General features: G+C 39.9%; 1 protein-coding gene across 1 annotated transcript; it reads left to right on the top strand.

Moving 5' to 3' along the window:
• The first annotated feature begins 2,465 nt into the window (after positions 1 to 2,465).
• LOC135082368 (Golgi SNAP receptor complex member 1) lies at positions 2,466 to 13,584 on the top strand. Its single transcript, XM_063977166.1, has 6 exons — positions 2,466 to 2,625; positions 3,047 to 3,222; positions 3,460 to 3,549; positions 10,186 to 10,337; positions 12,198 to 12,314; positions 12,778 to 13,584. Exons 1-6 carry the CDS (start codon positions 2,595 to 2,597, stop codon positions 12,896 to 12,898), a joined length of 687 nt encoding a protein of 228 aa, XP_063833236.1. The 5' UTR covers positions 2,466 to 2,594; the 3' UTR covers positions 12,899 to 13,584.
• The last annotated feature ends 278 nt before the right edge of the window (positions 13,585 to 13,862 follow it).

Here is a 13,862-nt window from a genome sequence, read left to right as displayed (position 1 = left end):
TCTTGGCAACTGCACCTTTATTTTATTTTATTTTTTTCGTCGTGAAATATCGTTTTAATGATATGTAAGATGACAGAAATGTCTTTTTACACGTAATTAAATAATGTAACTGTCCATTTTCTCGTTTTTAACACGCTCTTATTAGGTCGTCGTGTATGTAACTTACTACGTAATGGAATCTTAGAATCTGAATTACACGCACTTCTAAGTCTTGTATCATCATGAAACTTGGCAATTATATGTAGATTAGTAATGACAATACAATATTGTGGTACCAGCTGGTCTGATGATGGAACTGGAAGGTGGCCAAAAGAACTCCTAAACGAAACGGCGGAACCACATCGAGTTTGGGTTCATTGGATAACTTTTCGAGATCTTTAAGTGCTAGATAATTTCCAGGGTCCTAATGATGGAGTCAGGAGGTAGCCATAGGAACTCCTAAACGAAACGGCGGAAACTCATCGAGTTTGGGTTCGTAGCATTTGTCTTTTCGAGCACTTTAATGCTAGATGATGTCCAGGGTCCTGATGATTTTTGGCTTTTTAGTGGTGTCAATAATTAAAAGCGTGTTTTTAGTTTTTTAAACTATTCTTATTTGACATTAAGGGCATATTTCACAATCGCTTAGTAAGGGACACATTTTTATAGAAAATACGTGCTAGCTAGATTGATCTGACACTTAGAAGAATGGTAATACTCCTCTTCAAAAAAGGTAACAAAACCTTGTTGAAGAATTATAGACCCATTTCGCTTCTGAGCCATGTCTACAAGCTGTTTTCGATAGTCATTACGAATTGTCACGCTAGCAGGCTCGACGACTTTCAGCCCCCCGAACAAGCCGGTTTCCGAAAAGGCTTTAGTACCATATACCATAATAATATACGCAACAGCAGATTATACGGAAGATCAAGGAGTATAATCAGCCACTTTGCGTTTGTGAACTATGAGAAAGCCTTCGATTCGTTTGAAACATGGGCAGTGCTTCAGTCTCTTCAACTGTGCCAAATTGACTATTGATACATTAAAGTGTTGAAAGGCACGCCACAGTGACAGTCCGTTTTAAGATCAGAACCCGAAACCTATCCAGTTGCAGCGAGGGGTGAGACAGGGAGACGTCATCATCACCACCCTGGAATATGTTTTCAATCTTCTGGGCTGGAGCGGATTCAGCATAAATATCAACGGCGAGTACATCACCCAGACAGCAGACGATATCGTAGTCATGGCTGAGATCGTGGAAGATCTAGACACAATGCTCGATGGCCTCAATAGAGTCTCTCAACAAGTGAGTCTTAAAATGAACATGGACAAGATTTAAAAATCATGTCTAAAGACCGTGTTGCACCCACTTCTCTAAAAGTTGGAGACTCTACACTCGAGGTTGTTGACAATAATTATATACCTGGGACAAACAGTCCAGTTAGGTAGGTCCAACTTCGAAAAAAAGGTCAATCATCGAATCCAGCTCGGCTGGGCAGCCTTTGGGAAGCTTTACGATATTTTCACGCTGCTTCTCCGTCGCGTCGCCACTCCGCTTCAAATCCACTTTGAATCCGCTTGCAATCCGCCAGGGTGGTAAGGGCCTTAAAACTCAGAGGCACACTGATGTTCAAATACCGTAGCCGAGTCCTAAGGCCGCGGTACGCGTTCGCCACGAAAAGAGTGAGCAAGACAGCAATATCTCACTCACACGTTTCATGCCTTGTTTATAACGACTAGTCTTAACGCCCAGTTAATAAAACATCGAAACATTACAAATAATATCACATATAAACAACAAAATTAAAATTAAAACTAAATGTATTCTGTCGAGAACACTGAGAATATTCCCGGGAGCGTTCTCGGTTCTCGAGAATATTCTCACTGGGAATATTGCCGGGAACGAGAACTTTCTCAGCGGCACATCTCTAGTCGTGGGTTCATGCGTTCATGTCCTTATGTCCTACTACATGATACCTACATTATAAAGCTTCAATTAACAACTTTTACTAATAAATACTATAAACATAAAGCTGGTAAAGCGTCTGGTCTCGTGGACTTTTAAGCGGGAAAATTCAGCATTAGCAGTTTTGTTTTATTTCCTAGTTTTCCGACAACTAATTATTATTATTCATGTGGATATTTTGGATTAAGTAAAAACCATTAATTAAGTGTTCGTGAGCCTGTATAACAATGTAGACAAACAATACAGTGCAACAAACAACACTTTTAAAATTCTCCCAAGTCGTCCGTCCGTGCCTCAATGTCTCAGTAGTAAAGTGCCACATCTTTTTATTGAAACTGATGGGCATGGGGAGGACCAGGAGGTTGTCATTTTTTATTTAATTAGTTTATAGAAGGTTTAGAGACAATATTTTTTTAACAACAATAGCCTTTTCATAAACTTGGCTGTATGGTGTAACGCCTTTGTCTTTTCCTACAAAAATAAATGGTAATTTAACATATGGCCTGTCAATAATGTCAAATTCAATGCTGTCATTTTTATTTTGTGCTTGGTGGTTTATCGAAAGAAATGTAAATTTTATTCTTGTTTTGAGAAAAAGCTAAAGGAATTTAACGATTCGCGATCCAGTATTTTCGTTAAAGGCATCAACATGTCGTCTATTACAGGATCTTCATGGGAAGGTGTGTATCTTTGTGTGTAAAAACTAAGAAGTACCGGTTGAGTTAAGATATGACGTAGCACACTCAAACCGTTCCCTAATGTATTTATCTAAACATCTTATTATAATCCCATTACTTCGCCTTAACCCGTTTACTCATTTAAATCCTAAGAGCACATGTAATAACCCAACAACATTTGCTTCTAAATTACAAAACCTAGTGCCAAGATTGCATTAGTAATAGTCATGATGATCACTATCTTATTTATTGATAGTGCTACCACACAAAATAGATTGTTACCCCTGTCCAAATAAATTTAGCCGAGAATATGGCTCAAGAAAGCAATTGCTGCAAGAAAAGACACTGTTAAATAGGCTTTGTCCTTACTATTATTACCCCTTGATGTATTTGAAATGATAAACACTAAAAAATATCCTTACAGAGATGAGGAAGCAAGCTCGAATGCTGGAAAATGACATAGACGTAAAGCTTGTAGCATTCAGTAAATTGGGAATGAGCAGTGGCTCATCAGGCCTGAGCTCGGAGAGTGCACCACTTATCAGTAGTGAAGATATGTTCGATACTATGTCTATGGAGTTACAACAGTTGTTGAATAAGGTAAGAGTCACTTTAGTAGAATAATAAATCTGATTGGGAATGGTTAGATTTTTTTAATTGAAGCTAAATATGGTGGTGACCTTTAGATCTGCAGTAAAGCCTTGAGCTTTTATCAGGTTGTCTAATTGTTCAAGGTTCACTAACTAGTGTTAGAGAAAATGAAGAGATAGTTACTGCATGGAATTAATTAAAGTTATACATAACTAATTCATATACTTTTTTCAAATTGTCTTTCAGCTTTCATCAATAAATGACAAAATGGCAGAAATGGCACCTGGAGGTGCTGCCACTATGCACACAATAAAGAGACATAGAGAAATTCTAATGGTAAGAAATAATGCATGGGTTTAAATGTTCTTTTGCAATAATAAGACTTATTATGGATATTGTTTTATTTGCCTAATATTCTTAGAAAAGCAATAAGCAGAGAAAGGGCAAAAGTGCTCTCTGATAAACATTAATCTTTTAAATTGTGATCACCAACCTGCCTACCAAGCGTGGAGATTATGGCAAAACCGTCCACTAATGTGGAGGAGGCTCATGATGGCGATGATGATGATGATAAGAGCAGTTCTCAATAGCTGTTATTAATTTTTTATTTCTCTTATATCCGTGGTCCCAGTGGAAATCTGTAGGGAACTATAATAATCCACTCCTGTCTGTTTGCACTGTTCTTTGTCATGTGCAGGGTGGAGTACAGTGACTATTGTCCATAGTGACGGTATTGTTTCTCAACGGTCCTGGAATCTATTAAGGAGACCCCTGACACTAGCTTATACAGGGTGACTGGAACTGAACCCGCCATAGCTAATACGCGTATAGAGGAGGTCTTTGCTAATTATTGAACCCTACTTTCTATGACTAAAGTTTTATAGTTTAGGAGATATGTCAATTTTTATACTTTTTTTAGGATTTTCCGAAATTTGACCTAATATCTGCTTAATTTTTTTTCTCGCATGATTTTAACCGTTTTTTTTATTTGATACTAATATCGAATAAACCTTTGGAAAGAAGAGAAGGTAGAGATATTTTTAAGATCATTGGCAATCCATTATCACCATTAATTTTTGTTTCAATCGAATTCGAAGTAGAATTTTTTATAGTGGTTTGTACTTTTGTAAGACTTTGGCGGCTCGTAACTAGCTATTCAATCATTATTTGGATCAGAAATTTATTTTATTTGGATAAAGACATATTCGATATTAATATCAAATAAAAAAAACTGTTGGAATCACGCGAGAAAAAAAATTGAAGCAGTTTTTAGGTCAAATTTCGGAAAAATCAGAAAAAAGTATAAAAATTGACATATCTCCTAAACTATAAAACTTTAGTTATAGAAAGTAAGGTTCGATAATTAGCAAATGACCTCCTCTATACGCGTATTAGCTATGGCGGGTTCAGTTCCAGTCACCCTGTATACTAGCAATAGGAAGCCTTCAATGGTCATGAGTTGTTGGACTGATGTGTTTGGATGATTTGAAAGTCTATCCTTGTAGCGGAGTGTGTGGTTTTTTTATTTTCTCTCTGACTGTGGGCAATGGCAAGTCCTGACTCCTGATAGATGAGCCTGTTGCTGTTATACCACACGGGATTTGGTAAATCAAACGTATAGCTGTTATTCTGGCATTGTTTTATGTATGCCGACTTCTTTTTGACAAAACTGGAAATGGTAATACATGAACTAACAAATAAATTTGAAAACCACAAAATCATTATTACAGGGGATTTTAACATCAATACCTTAGAAAAGACCAAAGCATCTCAATATCTCCACGACATAGTTGCAAATTATAACCTGACCACCCATATAGACGAGCCGACACGGGGAAACAAAAAAAAAGGCGAAAGGAACTTTGTTACCATTGCACTTATCTGACCATAACACGGCTCAGATGTTATCATTTCCAATAAAGAAACAGCCAAAGGCAAACTGCAAGTTTGTTTATAAGAGAGAATACAGTACTGAAAATATTAACAAGTTTTGCGATTACCTTAAATCCTTATCATTCACAGAGGTTTTGGAGGAAAATGATATAAATAAAGCTTTTGACAATTTTCACCAAACCTTTGGATTATTGTTTAAGTCCTGTTTTCCAAAAATAAAATTAAAAATAAATACAAATTCATTAAAACCTAAGTGGATAACTAGGGGATTGAAAATATCGACTAAAACAAAAAGACTGCTACGTTTCAAATATTACAAGGGAAAAGAAAGACTTGATAGGACTAGGTACATTAACTACTCTAAAATCCTTAGGAAGTGCATAAACAAAGCCCAAAAATTATGTAATGACCGTTACCTCCAGCGCAGCCAGAATATTTGTAAGGCTTCTTGGAGACTTATCAAAGATGAGACAGAGTGCTGTACAGAGGAAAACGTGATCTCAGAAATCCAATGTAATGGCAAAACAATAAAAAACGCCAAAGACATTGCAGAAGCATTTAATGAATACTACATTAAAGTAAGTAGTAAAGAAAATACTCAGGATCCCGACATTTATCTTAAAGCCTTATCTAAAATAAATCGTACCGCAAACTCTATATTCCTTGTACCTCTGACTGTGACGGAAACTATAAATATTATAACGTCACTAAAAAATACAAATTCATATGGCTTTGACGAAATATGCACTAAAATCTTAAAATTAAGCAAACATGTAATTGCCCCGGTTTTGACCCATATAATTAACTTGTCTTTCGAAACAGGTCGCTTCCCTAAAACACTCAAGCTCTCCGTAGTCAAACCTATTTACAAAAAAAACGATAAAACTGATATGGGAAACTATCGCCCCATAACATTAATACCCATCTTGTCAAAAGTCTTTGAAAGGGCCATGAAAGACAAACTAATGAGTTTTTGTCACAATTTTAAATTAATAGCGCCAGAACAATTTGGGTTTCAGAAGGGAAAGTCCACTACACTCGCATGCTTCAATCTAGTGCACAAGGTAATCTTTGGCCTTGATCAAAAACAATGCTCGACGGTACTTTTTCTTGATATGTCAAAGGCATTTGACTGTGTAGCCCATGACATTCTGTTAGCAAAACTGGAGAAATATGGGATACGTGGTCCAGCACTCTCTTGGCTCGAATCTTATCTTACGGATAGAGGCCAATGCGTTGAACTTAATAGGGTAAACAATAGAAACATTGAAACTTCCTACCGTTCAAATTACAAAATAAATGGGGTAGGTATCCCTCAGGGCAGCGTGCTGGGCCCTATCCTTTTTCTATTATATATCAATGACTTCCCGAAATTCATAGAACATGACTGTATCCTGTTTGCTGATGACATTTCTATAATAATAAATAATAAATCTGAAAATGTGATTAATTATGAATCTGACATTAATAATACAATTAAATATACAATAGATTACTTAGAGGCTAATAAATTAAACATAAACTTGAATAAAACCAAATATGTACAATTCAATGTAAAGGGACGCAAGGAAATCAACCTTAAGTTAAGACATCAAAATATTAATATTGAAATCATCAAATGACATGCTATTTCTTGGTATAGTCTTAAACAAGAGCTTAAATTTCTCTAGCCATGTTCAAAGAGTCTGTAATAAGATAAACAGATTTGCTTACGTCCTTCGTCGTCTGACAGTAAAAACTTCTTTAAGTGTAACGCTATCTGCATATTACGGACTAGCGGCCGCCCGCGACTTCGTACGCGTGGATCCCGTTTTAACCCCTTCATCTATCTTACACGGTTAAGATTTTTTCATACAAATGTTTTTTCCCGCAAACTCCCGTTCCCGTGGGAATTTTGCAATATCCTGTTGTAACTAAGCTTTAAGTTTACTAAGGTACCTGCATGCCAAATTTCAAGCGTCTATCTTACGCGGTTTAGACTTTTTCATACAAATGTTTTTTCCCGCTAACTCCCGTTCCCGTGGGAATTTTGCAATATCCTGTTGTAACTAAGCTTAAAGTTTACTAAGGTACCTGCATGCCAAATTTCAAGCGTCTAACTAAAGCAGTTTAGATTTTTCATACAAAAAGATTTTCCCGCTAATTCCCGGTCCCGTGGGAATTCCTAAGTATCCTATAACCTGCCCAGGAGTATGAAGAATAATTGTACCAAGTTTCGTTAAAATCCGTCGAGTAGTTTTTGTTTCTATAAGGAACATACAGACAGACAGACAGACAGACAGACAAAAATTTTACTGATTGCATTTTTGGCATCAGTATCGATCACTAATCATCCCCTGATAGTTATTTTGAAAATATATTTCATGTACAGAATTGACCTCTCTACAGATTTATTATAAGTATAGATATGTTGCCTCAAACATCAATTATGGACTTATAATTTGGGGGAACAGCACAGACATCCAAAGAGTATTTATTGCACAAAAAAAATGTATCCGAGCTATTTGTCGAAGTGGACCGATTGACTCTTGTAGGCCACTTTTTACTAAATTACGTATTCTTACTGTTCCTAGCATGTACATTCTCGAAATATTTAAATTTGTAAGTCAACACCCTCAAATATTTCAGAGGGCAAAGGATATATACCCAAGGAACACAAGATTCCCTGATAGACTCGCAATAGATTTTTGTCCAAAAACTTCATTATTTAAAAAAAACTGTTACTATATGTGTATAAAAATCTATAACAAAATTCCAGATAGATTTAAGAAGGGGTCAACCACTGTCATGACACGGAACTTAAAAGACTGGCTTATAAACAATTGTATTTACAGGGTGTCCCGTAATGTAACGTCAAGCCGGAACTGGGTGTTGAGGCAAGTTGTGCTGGTTATCAGAAAAATATAAAAAAAAATCTATGTGGCATATTTTAAAAATAATAGGCATTTAAAAAAAATCAAAAAATTCTACTCCAGGTGACGGTCCTTTTGCTCGTGTTGCCACAAATCTTCACTTTTTCCAAATTTTTTTTTTGTTATGTAACCCTGAATAATGCTTCTCTAAATTGTTATCAAAATTACAAAACCAGCTGCTCCAGCTTGGATGAAAAAAATATATTCCCAAAAAAAATTTCAAAATAAAAATTTTGCCTAGTTTAAACAGACTGTACTGAAAAAAAAATGTACTACGCGAGTGTGGCAAGTGACGTCATAATTTGGCGCATTTAGTAAGGATTCTAAAATGGTATAACACTTGGTAAATTTTTGCTGTAATTGTCGACAATTTTTGGTTTTTTGGAAATAGTCCCGTTTTTAACTTTATCTACCTTGGTTAAAAATTATTATTCTAATGTGCCCAAAATTCAAGTTTCTGTGACTGACTACCGTACAGTCAGTCACAGAAACTTTTGTCACCATGACAGTAATTAGTAGTTGACATACTGTGATAAAAGTCACCCGTGTGCGCGCGCCTTTACTACCTGCTCTGCCTGCACTTGTACTTGGTAACAGGGATAATAAGGATATGAAGTTTCGGTTATGGATACGGTTACGGATATTAGAATAATATTATACCGGTTTCGGTTACGGTCACGGATATGAAATCATTTCAGATTATCCGAAAGTCTCGGATAATTTCGGTTACGGAATTATTAGAATTTCAAAAATGTAGGTATAATACAAATAGCAAGATGCTGCGTGAGCGTGACCCACATAGCTACTTTATGTACCAACTAAGACGACACCTATGTATGATAAAGGTAAAACAGGCTGGCATATTAGATGGTGCCAGCGAATGCCAGACAAGTTGGTAACAAATATTAAGATTTAAGGTACAATTCCAAGACGGGCCGCAGACCGCAAACTGCAACCGCAAACTGCAAAACTATGAAATCGGCAGCGCGGCATTGCAGCTGCGGCGTGTATACTGCAGATTTCATAGAGTTTTGCAGTTTGGCCTTCGAATCCGAAACTATCCGTAACTTTTGAATCAGTTTCGGTTACGGTTATGGACATTTTTTTATTTCGGATATCCGATAGTTTCGGCTACGGTTACAGATATCCATAACATCCTTGCTTGGTAAGATGGCCCTCTCCGTCCCGCTCATACCTTTTAAAATGGCTTCTCCACCTCACTTAAGCCAGAAACTTGAATTTTGGGCACATTAGAATAATATTTTTAACCAAGGTAGATAAAGTTAAAAACGGGATAATTTCCAATAAACAAAAATTGTCGACAATTACAGCAAGATTTTACAAAGTGTTATACCATTTTGGAATCCTTACTAAATGCGCCAAATTATGACGTCACTTGCCACACTCGCGTAGTACAATTTTTTTTCAGTACAGTCAGTTTAAACTAGGCAAAATTTATATTTTGATATTTTTTTTGGGAATAATGTATTTTTTTCATCCAAGTTGGAGCAGCTGGTTTTGTAATTTTGATAACAATTTAGAGAAGCATTATTCAGGGTTACATAACAAAAAAAAAATTTGGAAAAAGTGAAGATTTGTGGCAACACGAGTAAAAGGACCGTCACCTGGTGTAGAATTTTTTGATTTTTTTTAAATGCCTATTATTTTTAAAATATGCCACATAGATTTTTTTTTATATTTTTCTGATAACCAGCACAACTTGCCTCAACACCCAGTTCCGGCTTGACGTTACATTACGGGACACCCTGTATAGTGTAAAGGAATTCCTAGACACAAAATTTGCATGCTGATATTGTTAAGCAGAATAGTAGCACTTTACCTAAATTTAACACCTAAACCATTGTACCTATTCTTTGCAAATAAATACTTTGACTTTGACTTTAACTAAATCAGTGGTTCTTAACCGGTGGTCCGGTGACCACCAGTGGTCCGCGGACCACTGGTGGTCCCTGGAGGCATTCCAAGTGGTACGCGAAGACATCGTAATAAACAAGTGACGTGACGTGATGAGTTGAAGCAACACAACGCAAACGGCGCAAAGTGGTCCCTGACAAGACAGAAATTTGGTAAAACGGTCCCTCGTGACTTAAAGGTTAAGAACCACTGAACTAAATCATACAAGAATTATAACACACATGCACTGTAGGACTACCAGCAAGAGTTCTCCAAGACCTCCGCTCGGGTGTCGGCGCGGCGCTCGCGCGAGGAGCTGCTCCGCGGCAGCAGCCCGCCGCCCGGCGCCGCCTCCGGCCTCAACCGCCGCGACCAGTACGCCAAGGAGGCCAACCACTTGCACAGGTGAGGCTGCCTGTCCTTACAGCGGAGCGAGCCACAATGACTACAGCAGGAGCTGCTCCGCGGCAGCAGCCCGCCGCCCGGCGCCGCCTCCGGCCTCAACCGCCGCGACCAGTACGCCAAGGAGGCCAACCACTTGCACAGGTGAGGCTGCCTGTCCTTACAGCGGAGTCACAATGACTACAGCAGGAGCTGCTCCGCGGCAGCAGCCCGCCGCCCGGCGCCGCCTCCGGCCTCAACCGCCGCGACCAGTACGCCAAGGAGGCCAACCACTTGCACAGGTGAGGCTGCCTGTCCTTACAGCGGAGCGAGTCACAATGACTACAGCAGGAGGCCAACCACTTGCACAGGTGAGGCTGCCTGTCCTTAAAGCGGAGCGAGTCACAATGACTACAGCAGGAGCTGCTCCGCGGCAGCAGCCCGCCGCCCGGCCTCAACCACCGCGACCAGTACGCCAAGGAGGCCAACCACTTGCACAGGTGAGGCTGCCTGTCCTTACAGCGGAGCGAGCCACAATGACTACAACAGGAGCTGCTCCGCGGCAGCAGCCCGCCGCCCGGCGCCGCCTCCGGCCTCAACCGCCGCGACCAGTACGCCAAGGAGGCCAACCACTTGCACAGGTGAGGCTGCCTGTCCTTACAGCGGAGCGAGTCACAATGACTACAGCAGGAGGCCAACCACTTGCACAGGTGAGGCTGCCTGTCCTTACAGCGGAGCGAGCCACAATGACTACAGCAGGAGCTGCTCCGCGGCAGCAGCCCGCCGCCCGGCCTCAACCGCCGCGACCAGTACGCCAAGGAGGCCAACCACTTGCACAGGTGAGGCTGCCTGTCCTTACAGCGGAGCGAGTCACAATGACTACAGCAGGAGGCCAACCACTTGCACAGGTGAGGCTGCCTGTCCTTACTGCGGAGCGAGTCACAATGACTACAGCAGGAGGCCAACCACTTGCACAGGTGAGGCTGCCTGTCCTTACAGCGGAGCGAGCCACAATGACTACAGCAGGAGGCCAACCACTTGCACAGGTGAGGCTGCCTGTCCTTACAGCGGAGCGAGCCACAATGACTACAGCAGGAGGCCAACCACTTGCACAGGTGAGGCTGCCTGTCCTTACAGCGGAGTCACAATGACTACAGCAGGAGCTGCTCCGCGGCAGCAGCCCGCCGCCCGGCCTCAACCGCCGCGACCAGTACGCCAAGGAGGCCAACCACTTGCACAGGTGAGGCGATTATCACACTGCGCCGCGCTCCGCCGCGGTACGCGGGACGACAGATTTAATCATTGTATGCAAGTACCTCAGTTTGTATACATGCCACATACACGCGCGGCACAACACATTGACAACGCGTCTGCGCGCGGGATTTTTTATATAAAATCACGCGGAGCGCGGCGTAGTGTGATAATTGCCTAAGTGTGACTGTGAACTTAGACGAGTGTGTTTAAAACAGAGGAAACATAATTAACTTTCACAGTGCATTACGTATTTTATTAGCTTTTACAATAGCTTTTTTACATTAGCATTATCATGTTAATGATAATACTCATGAGTATGTGTTCATCGTGGTTTCAGTGAGGTAGGATGGCACCACCCTCACTCTACTCATGGATGTTGTAAGAGACAACTAAGAGAGAGATATGCAAATAACCAAATCCCTGACCTATCTGGCCAGAGCGAGAGAAGTGTAGGTTAAATCCTCCCTATTCACTCTGGTATATTATAGAAGGTCGTCCTTAAAATGGAGACTAAATAACCATCATGAGTACTTACATTTCCAGTTCAGCGTGGTGTTGGTACAGCTATGTTCGAAGAACTAACCACTATCAAAGTTGTATCACTTAAAGACCAATATCTATCTGTTCCAGCTCTCACATCCTCGTGGACGAGCAGATCAATATAGCCATGGAGGCGCGCGAGCACCTCACGTCACAGCGGCAGACCTTCAAGCGCATGCAGACGAGGTTCAACGACATCACTAACAGGTCAGCATTCATTCATTTACTTTAAATATGATAATGATGATGAATTTCCGAACACAAACGAGTGCCAATTTCCATAATAGTGGACACAGGTAATAATAGTGTATATGAAGCAAAATTAGCCGATTGTCTCTTTCCATCGATGTGCAATATTTACCGCCGGCAGTGTAGACTCCTTTGATGTGGAAAGGAATATTATGTGTTTGATGTGCCTTGCGCACATTGTTTTATTTTTCCCGATAAACCCTCTAGCTGTATAAGTGAAAAGTGAGTTCAAAATAATAGTCACATTGTAGCATTCACAAGAAAAACTTACAAAAACGACACGTCTTGTTAAATGCAAACTTAATTATAGGTGAAAACAACATGCATTGGAGATTGAAGAACTGACAATAATTAATATGGTGTAATGAAGTCCCTATGTTTATGTAAATGTTTTTCAATAACTAATTAATTTTGTTCATAGATTCCCGATGCTGAATAGCCTGATGTTCCGAATAAACGCTCGCAAGCGGCGCGACTCGCTGATCGTCGGCATAGTGGTGGCAGTTTGTACTTTCTTGCTCCTTCTATACGCCTTCCACTAGATGTGAAGTAGGTTTACACTGGTCAGTTGCGACAAGAGGTCCTTTTATAAAGGAGAACTTTGAATGTTGGATTTTAAACTTCATTTCAAGGGTCCGTACGTCAATAGTAAATGGCACTCTCAAAACCCTTTTTCTCAAGGACCAAGACGAATATTTTTCGTTATACCACATTTTTGACATTACAAACTTAATTTTGTAGTCAGTTAAATTCCGAGCAGATAGAATTTCGTCCAATGACCCCAAGCTACCCATCCTTATCGCTGTATAGTGTGCGAGCGCGACAGAAATATATTTTTTAGTACTAAAGTCCGGTCGCCGCGGACGTACTGAAAAAATATCTTTCAACTGATTAAGTCAAGGCTGCAAGACAAGCCTGGAACAGAGTGGTTACGGAACCTTTAGTGCGCATATCCAACTCGCGCTTGACCGATTTTTTGTTAATATGTTGCCCGTGCATGTGGCCTATTTGTGTCCAATAATTTGAATTTTTTTGCTGATCCAGAAAAATCATTTTGGGTTGGTCAAACGGCAGAAGTGTTTGCATATTAATTACTAGTGTGTCATGGTTAAGTTCATTTGACATAATTTTGAGTCATAGACAACCCAAGGGAAAAATACATTCCTCGCGAATTTCATGAATGCAAAAACACTCAATAATTTTAAAATAATTTGCATTTTTACTTATAACTAGCGGCCGCCCGCGACTTCGTACGCGTGGATCCCGTTTTACCCCCTTCATCTATCTTACGCGGTTTAGATTTTTTCATACAAATGTTTTTTCCCGCTAACTCCCGTTCCCGTGGGAATTTTGCAATATCCTGTTGTAACTAAGCTTTAAGTTTACTAAGGTAACTGCATGCCAAATTTCAAGCGTCTAACTTAAGCAGTTTAAATTTTTCATACAAAAGGATTTTCCCGCTAATTCCCGTGCCCGTGGGAATTCCTAAGTATCCTATAACCTGCC

The sequence above is a fragment of the Ostrinia nubilalis genome, chromosome 21, assembly GCF_963855985.1.
Source record: "Ostrinia nubilalis chromosome 21, ilOstNubi1.1, whole genome shotgun sequence".
Classification (NCBI taxonomy): domain Eukaryota; kingdom Metazoa; phylum Arthropoda; class Insecta; order Lepidoptera; family Crambidae; genus Ostrinia; species Ostrinia nubilalis.
The sequence above is the reverse complement of the archived record's forward strand: the minus strand, read 5'-3'. Positions and strand labels throughout refer to the sequence as shown.